This window comes from Chondrus crispus, genomic scaffold (genome assembly GCF_000350225.1).
Source record: "Chondrus crispus Stackhouse genomic scaffold, scaffold_401, whole genome shotgun sequence".
Classification (NCBI taxonomy): Eukaryota; Rhodophyta; class Florideophyceae; order Gigartinales; family Gigartinaceae; genus Chondrus; species Chondrus crispus.
Genome location: NW_005179296.1, coordinates 40,282 through 48,940, shown reverse-complemented (window position 1 = coordinate 48,940; position 8,659 = coordinate 40,282). Strand labels below are relative to the sequence as shown.

General features: G+C 53.9%; 2 protein-coding genes across 2 annotated transcripts; both read right to left on the bottom strand.

The window, feature by feature from the left end:
* Positions 1-1,168: 1,168 nt before the first annotated feature.
* On the bottom strand, positions 1,169-1,561 carry CHC_T00001151001 (hypothetical protein). The gene has a single exon (XM_005718415.1). The coding sequence runs from the start codon at positions 1,559-1,561 to the stop codon at positions 1,169-1,171; it is 393 nt and encodes a 130-aa protein (XP_005718472.1).
* A 56-nt stretch (positions 1,562-1,617) lies between these two features.
* On the bottom strand, positions 1,618-2,166 carry CHC_T00001150001 (hypothetical protein). The gene has a single exon (XM_005718414.1). It carries the CDS (start codon positions 2,164-2,166, stop codon positions 1,618-1,620), a length of 549 nt encoding a protein of 182 aa, XP_005718471.1.
* Positions 2,167-8,659: the final 6,493 nt, after the last annotated feature.

Genomic DNA, 8,659 nt, shown 5'->3' with positions numbered 1-8,659 from the left:
CTGGCGTTTGGTAGCACCAGAGAGGCTCCAGTAATGCAAAACGCATCTTCTGGGCCTCTTCCACCGGAACCGCATACATGGATTCCATGGAAGAAACTGGAAATAAACTATTCCGAATAGTTTATTTCCAGTTTCTTCCTAAAATATTGGACGTTTTGGACTCTGAAAGGCGGTGACGAGAGCTATCTTCAAGGAGCCATATCTTGAGTTGTAATACTTACTTTTAAGCCGCCTCCATTTCAAGTGTTAGATTGCAGTCCGCTCTTCCGTTTACCGTGGTCGAAAAACTCATCAGACGACTAGGTTGGGTTGCCACCGGGCAGAGAGTGTCGTGATCATTTTTGAAATTGTTGCTATTCCATGTCCTAAATTGAGGGTTAACTGCAACTCTCGTGGTCCCCAGACCTGGTTCACCTACAATACAGGGGGGGTCGCGATATAGTGCCATCTTTGTTAGTGTCAGCTCATGTAGTGCTACACTCCCGCGGGTGGCACGAATTTTGAGCCAAAAACAAAGCGTCTCCAGAGAGGCAGTTGGATGGACGTACGGCCCGAGAGCCGGTGCCGCCGCGGAAAGATATTACGCAGTTGCTAACTCGAATAGACTATGGCGTAAAAAGGCATGGTCGACGATGCAATTGGACATCTGCAAAAGTGTAGGCTGGCATTTATGGCTACGAAAAAGGAAGAAGTCAATGCGAAAGCTCGGCAGTTACTAATAACATAGTCTGTAGTGAAGAGGCCAAGTACTTCACATTATGAGTGATGGCGTCCTGCGAGCGGTCTTTCTGAGCAGTGATGCAAGGAAGTGGCTGCAAAAAGCCGTAAATCTCATTATCTTACAGTGCCTGGTTCGATATAGTGCTTTTTTCGGCCCACTGAGTCAGTGATATAGTGCTACCCTACGTCAGTGCCACCGACATAGGGTACAGTGCACGAAAAAAACTAAAGAGCACCCCCAAATGGTGAATGCATTGGGGTGCCCAAAGTTCCATTCAAATGGAAAAACTGCTCAAAAGCATTGATTCTATGTTGCATATAAAAGAGCAAAACTTCGCATTGATCCCTTTATTATTTTGAAATCTATCTCTACTTCGGCTACTGTAGAGGGTGTAAGAACTATAGAGCATTGAAACGAAAAGCGCACCAACGGAAGGATTACAAGTGGCTAGTAAGATTTCTTACCGCCGCCAGCTTCGATGACATCTAAGCAGCGCTTGTGCATGCTCTTCACAAGCCCATACAGATACTTACGGTCCAATTTCGACCATTCTTCAAGAACTGCAGATTTTAGATCGTCAACTGTGTTATATTGACGACAACCAGCGTAGACAGCCCGCGCGAGCACTCCCCAAACGTTCTCAATGGGATTGAGGTCGGGACTTTGCGCGGGCCAGCTCATTAAGTTAATATTGTTAGCAATAAACCATGCCTCCGTTACCTTAGACCTATGGATAGAGGCATTATCCAGCTGAAATACCCATCCATTGCCGTGCATTCTTTCTGCAAAAGGCAGCAAATAGTTAGTAAGCGTCGTAGTGCACTTGGTAGAGTTCTGCATACCAGCATTTATCGCTAAATTTGAAGTACCAAGTTCAGAAAATGCCCGCCATATCATTAAGAGCCACTTCCCATCTGTCGACGAGACAAAACCTTTCCCTCCTTTGGCAAGTCGTGCCAGTAGTAGGACAGCCCGTCAGGACCATCGAGATTGAATTTCTTTTCGTTTGAAAAGATGACCTGTCCCCATTTCTGCATGTTCCATCCTGCTCTTTCCTTTGCCCACTTTACACGCACTGTTCTATGCCTTGGAGTCAATTGAGGCGCTATTTTTGCCGTCTGATACTGTAGGAGAGGGCTCGTTGATAAAATCTGCTGTGCCCTGCGCTTAGAAACCGGCAATTCTAGCTCCCTTCTTAATGTTTCAGCGCTTTTTTCCCCCTTCGAGGCCTCACGCAGAAGCCGACGAGACTCTGCAGGGGTCATTTTGGGCGGACGCCCACCGGCGTGCTTTTCGTTGTACACCTGTGGTACTTTTAAAAAGGTTTGGATGGCTTTGCGGGACTTCTTCACCCGTCGTGCAATTTCTTTTTGAGAAACATTTTCATTGTGCAAGGCAAGGACTTGACCTTGTTGAAAAGGGGCCAATTTTTTCCCTTTTGGCATTTTGTGGTTGCGTTGGGTCTTATTTGTGTCTCGTCTATGTCGAGAAGGAGGAAAAGAGCAATTCTAATGGCAACAAAAGTTCTTTATATCCTATTTCTATGTAACGGGCTTGTGCTCAATAGATTTTGCCCCCTCTACAGTAGCCGAAGTGATCGTATTTTTCGAAATAATTAAGGGTTCGATGTGAAAGTTCGTTACTTTATATGATTTGCAAAATAACGGTCTGGGGGAAGTTTTTTGTTTTGAACGGAACATTTTTCGGTCAGGTATCCACGGATCACTATGTAATGACCTACGCCGCGTGATGCCTGCGCGCCTACTCTTGGACACGGGTGCACGCTGTACACGTGGAAAAGAGGACGGCTTGGCTGGGCAGTGCATTCTCTTGCCGTCGGCGCGCAGGAGGCGAACTGGAAGAGCCCGTCATCCGCTTCTCTGAGAGAAGCTATTCCCCGTGCAGCCCGCTCGGAGGTTCGACGCACTGCCTAGGCCGATCACGTCGGCTAGGAATGTCAGGAGAAGTACCGCCACCGGTCCCGCCGAGCGAAGAGCGCGCCGGCCCGTCGGCGCCGCCTGCCTTAGACGCGGCCGCGGCCACTGCGGCCGCGATTAGCGATATCGTCGCACGAAAGATCCACGAAGCCCTCGCCAATCAGGCTAATGATAACCCAGCTCCAGTCCTCCCCGGCCCGCCGCCTGCCCCCGAAAACACCGGCGCCACTGGGGCCGACACCACTGCCGTCACCGCCGCCGTCGAGAATCCCCGTGCGGCTGGCCCTCCGACCGCCAATCTCGCCGCCCAAGCCGCGGCACGAGCTGGAGGGGCCGCCGCTTCACTCCCCGCAGCTGAGGGCCAAGAGCAGGAACCTCCAGAGGACCCTGAAAACGAAGACCCGGACTCCGACGATCCGAACGAGGCTCTCTACGGTCCCCAGGCCTTCACTCCGAAGTGGTACGAGGCTCGCCGGGGTGCCGTCGTCCGTCCACGCTTCGAAGTCCCCGCGCGCTTCGAACCGAGCTACCCAGTTGGCTTTGAGCCAGAGAGCGTCGCACACTTCAAGACTTTTTGCGCACCCGGGACCAGCACCGGGAGAACGAAGGAGGCCGCCGGCCTCTACGCGTCCGCTGCGTACCACACACACGCCTCCAACACGCCCAGCCAGGCTGCCGAGGACCTCATCGAGTCAGTCGAGAAGATCCCCGACGACGCCGACCCCGAAGCAGTCCGTACAATCCGCCAGGCCATCGTATCGGTATCCGACGCCCAGCTCTGCACCTTTGGAGTATACGAATTGGCCGCGTCCCGCTACGAGGTACTCGCCGGCAAACAGGGGGCCACCGGGGTCGCTGATCCGGAGGTTTTGTTAGCTTACATTGACGCCCCCGCCGCGTACAGTTCCGCAGGCCGCCAGGCCTTCCGTCGACAGCAGGTGCAGGCAATCAAGTACGCCACCCAGCTCGCCGGCCGGAACAGGCGGAGGAGTCCGGCGGAAGCTGTTCAGCAGTTCTGGCAACCGGACGCCACCCCCAGAGGGAACCGCAGTAGCAGTCGCGGGGGAGGAAAAGGAACCGGGGGAGGCAACCGGGGCCGAGGACGCAAATAAGAATGGTCCCACCTTCCGTGGGTGTGGGCCTGGCATGGAGGAATTGGAAGGAGATCGGCGCGAGCGACTGGTTGGTGAGACAGTTGCGATTCGGACTGCAGCTCCCATGGGTACAGGAGGTCCCTTAACAGCGCCCGAGATCATACCCGATGGACGTAGGAGAGCGCGGGTTCGCTTCGAAGGAGATAGCGAGATGGCTCGCGCTCGGTTTCGCACGGCGGGCAACCCCGGAGGAGGGTCGCGACCTGAAGCGCAGAGGGCAGCTGTTTCCAGCTTTCGTGACGGAGTCGGCAGGCAAGAGGCGGCTAGTGATCGACTACAAGAGGGCGAACGAGTGCATGGAATAGAGAACATTCCGGATGGACCAGCTGTCAGACTTGGCGGCAGTACTGCGTCCCGGGGACTGTCTGTTCAAGGCCGACGTGAAAGACGCCTACTACCACCTCCGTTTGAGGCGCGTGGACCATGAGCGCTTGGCATTCCTGATTGGGGACGACGTATTCGTCCCGCTCTGCATGAACTGCGGCCTCGCAGTCGCACCGTGGTTCTACACAAAGGCGATGAAGCCCGTCGTCTCGTTCATAAGCTCGCTGGGACACCGCATCTTCTCGTACCTCGACGACTTCTTCGGCGCCGCCAAGCCGTCGAGGGGCTCAGCCGCAGGAAGGAAGGACACCGAGCAACTGGGTTCGCTGACGCGGGCGCTGTTCCGCAAGCTCGGACTACGGCTACACCCCGACAAATGCTTCTTCATGGGGGAGACGCGCTTGGAGGTACTCGGCATCGTCGTGGATACGTCCGCTCAGAAGTTCATGCTGTCCCCCGGCAAGCTCGCGAAGGTGGAGCTCGCCGCCCGGCGCGTTCTTCAATACGCATCCTCGCACCGACGCTGCGTCCGGGCTCGTATGCTGCGCGGATTCGCAGGACTGGCGAACTCCGTCTCGCCGGCCGTGGTGGATGCTCGACTCCGACTCCGGGAGTTGTTCTCGGCCCTCAGCGCCCCGGAGAGACCAGGGCTCGCACCGGGGATAGCAGGGGAGGCCGAGTAAGGGGTTATCATACCTCCCTCAAAACGTTTGCTCCCCAGGCCACTCCGTGGGGCCCCTTGCGGAGCGCACAAATTTTCTCCTTCCGCGGATCCGACTCGCGACTCGCGCCTCTCCCATGACGCCATCCGCGACCTTCAGTGGTGGGCAAGCTTGAGCCGGAACGTACACGTGGGGAGGCACCTCTGGCCCGCCCCCGAAGTTTGCGTCTTCACAGACGCGAGTATGGCGGGCTGGGGAGCAGCATGGAACGGGCAGGTGCCGGCGGCAGGATTCTTCACGGCGGACGAGGAAGGGGCTCATATCAACGAACTAGAGCTTACCGCCGCACTCAACGCCTTAGAGCAGTTCGTCGAGTTTGCTCGTGGCCGGCAGGTGCAGCTCGTAACCGACTCGCTCGTCACCGCCTAAATCGTCCGGAACATGACAAGCCGCTCGCCGCGCCTTCACGCCAGGCTCCGACGCCTGCGGCGTTTGTGCGAACTTCATGGCGTGACACTGTCGACGCGCCACCTCCCGTCCGTGTTGAACTGTTGGGCAGACCGACTCTCGCGCCGGCGCGACAGCTTTGCATGAGAACTTCCGCGGGACGCCCAACTGCTCCTCGAGCGCCGCTTCCGTTCGCGCCTCTCTGTGCTCGACGGCAATTCGCTCCCAGAGTCGCGCAGATCGCCAGGGATCCCCGTCGTCGTAACCCGTCCCGCATTGCTCGGCGTTTGGGCGCGCGCACTCGCTACCACCGGTCGAGGATTCATGATCGCTCCCGCGTGGACGGGGCAGCAGTGGTATCAAACAGCTCGCGCCGCGGCGAGCGTCCACCGAATACCGTGCCTGACCCCGCCGTGGAGTTCTGTCGCCTTCAGGTTCAAGCATCGGAACGTTGGCGTACACAGGGGACGATAGGCGCCGGCAGTTTATTCGGGGATTTAGCTGGGTCCCGCGTAGCTGCGCACCTACTTGGGAGAACATTATCACGAAGTACCGAGGGTGGTTACCAACGGCACTGGGAGTCCTTCGTTCTGTATTGTTAGCGCTGTGCCCAGCCCGCGCACCCTGCTGCGCCACGAACTATCTCCTGTTACATTGGAACGATCTACGATCGCAGCACAGTGCGAGGTAGTTCTTGGCGTCCCTACATCGCAGCAATCGGAGCGCAGCACCGCCGACTGGGTCTGACAGACCCCACCGCTCATCCGCTCGTTCAGGCTACGCGACGCGGGTTCATAGTACAGGACGCCCACCGAACTACCGGTCCGCCCTCTCGGTCTGCCCCACTCCCTGCAGCACTCGCCGCTCAAGCCCTATACCGAGCCCTTACTGCCGCCTCAATCCACGAACTGCAGCGTTGGGGATTAGTCGCCTTGGGTTTCGTCATTTGCGGTCAACCTACCAGTATCCGCAATTTACGCCGTAGTGACATTCAGCTCATCAACCCTGCAGCGGTAACACTCCAGTTGTTGGTCTTCAAGTATGGAGAGACTGGAGCAGCGCCACGTGTGGCACTCCGCATACCCTCCACAGGGATAAGCGACCCTGTTATTGTGCTACTGCGGAGATTGGTCGCCGCAGCACCGCGCGATGACTCGTTTCTATTCCCGAGCGGCGGGCCTCTACCATCGGAACCGGCTTCCGCCTCTTCAATATCAGCTACATTACGGGAACTGACCCACAATACCCGACCGCCTGCCGGAACGAAGTTCACACCTCGATCCCTGCGAAGTGGGGGCATCTCAGCCGCCTATGCGGCCGGTGTTCTGCTCCCCGTCGTCATGCGTTTGGCAAATCACCACACTGAAGCTGTGGTGCACCGCCATTACCTTGACGCTCTTACTCGAGTCACACCTGCTGCACGGTTGTTTTTTGCGCGCTTCACGCGCAATGCTGGGCATCCGTCCAGTCTCGCGTAATTGGCAACCACAGCGCAGGGGTCATGATTACGGTCAGGTATCCACGGATCACTATGTAATGTTATGATACATCCAGAAATGAACCTCCCTGACGGTTCAGTTCTGAAAGGACCTCGTGTTCACTGACGTAGGCTGACATACAACCCCAAAATAAATGTCACGCCTTTCCGTACTACAATTTTAAACATCTGAAAATTTTACTACGGCAAATGATCCAATCGTACTGTATTCAAATCGGTCGTCGCCGTCGGCGCCGCCGCCACTATCGCCAAATTAGATATAAAATCCAATCCCTCGTACCCTAAACCACATCTGTCGCCGCCGCCAACGACGCCGCCGTCGGCAAATTAAGTCGACATTGTCACTGCACAGTATTATAAATCGCGCACCCCCTGACTGCTCTCACACCCCCTACCCCCCACATGATCTCCACGATTGCGCACGATTTTATTTTCCCTCATCGACGAAGACGAGCGAGCGATGCGACGCGGCGATCCTCGACAGCTGGGCTGCGCGTGCTGTCGAGGATCTACTACGGGGTCGAGGATGGGCTGCGCCCGCCTCGACTTCAGCGATCGAAGCGGAAATCCTCCACAGCTGGGCTCTGCCTGCTGTCAAGGATCTTCTCTAGCTACAGTCAAGTCCTCTCTAATTCATAAATTGGGGCGACAATCGATTAAAACAAATTAAAACTTGAAACCAGCATGAATTAGTCTCTAAAATGCTATCTGCTGTATAAAATATCTGGACCTCAAAAATGACGGCTGCATAAAAAGCGTTTGCGTCAGTACTAAAATGGTATGATTTTCCAATGCAATAGTGCTTTAAAATGCACATTCAAGTGCTCATCCGTCTTGCACACGTGCCTGTAAGAAGTAGAAGAGCCATTTTATTCCACATCATTTCTAATTCCTACATTTGCAGTATTATAGCAGTACATACAACTAAAGGAATAAAGTCATTTGCATTGTATTTGGTCATATTGAATACCGAAGAATGGCAAGACTATTTTTAGTTGGTTAGAGGACATAGAACCTGACATTTATATGCGTATCTATATATTTGCAACAAGACAGTACATCATTCAAAATGGGTTTCGCCGACATCTCTCCCAATACATATTCAAAAATCAACCTCCATAAAAACTTTGAAACTTAACTGGATGCATCAGGTGCTAAGCTACTGGCCAACTCTTTCATCATGCTTAAAATAGTATTTCACGACTTGTTTGGTACTCATCAGTGAAGTACAACTCATCGTAAAAATATATATATGAAGTTTAAGATGCAAAATGTAGGAGGAATAAAACCGGGCACTGTGAAATAAAAGCCGTTTGAGTAACATTTATCAATTTATTTAACTAAGCAGAGGGACCAGCACCACTACCGGAACCCCCTTGAGGGCCTGAATTCATCCTTTCCTTCTTCAACCTCCTTTCCAGGCGTTTCTTGTTCTTCTTTTGAATCTTGGACCGCTGGGATTCCGGGATTGAATCCCACTCCCTCGCAGTTTTTCGACTCTTTTGAAAAACGTACCCTGAAAAGTGCTTCATTTTATTTTCTTGAATTCTTGTACGGCAAAGGGGACAGTGTCCTGCTTGGCGGTTTACAGGATGATCAAAAGTACTGCCATCATCAAAGATTTCCACCACTGGACACGTAGGAGTGTTAGATAGAAGACAGGGAGCAATGCAGTCTTTATGAAAGACATGTCTGCATTGTAACTCAACCACGTCTCCATCAGGCGGGCATTGGCAGATGATGCACAAATGCGGATGACCAACGGCGCTCATGTTCGAACAACCAGGACTGCTTGCGAATTTGGGAGATACGAAGGATGCGAAAGGTTGGTGCGCTTGTCCCAAATCTGATAGTTCGCCTGTACCCGTTCACTATTTAAAGAGTTGTTGGGGGCAGAGATTTCCTATTGCTGTGTT

Excerpts from the sequence above, each read along its gene's own strand:
- CHC_T00001151001 (XM_005718415.1), bottom strand. The coding sequence starts at position 1,561 with ATGCAGAACTCTACCAAGTGCACTACGACGCTTACTAACTATTTGCTG.
- CHC_T00001150001 (XM_005718414.1), bottom strand. The coding sequence starts at position 2,166 with ATGCCAAAAGGGAAAAAATTGGCCCCTTTTCAACAAGGTCAAGTCCTT.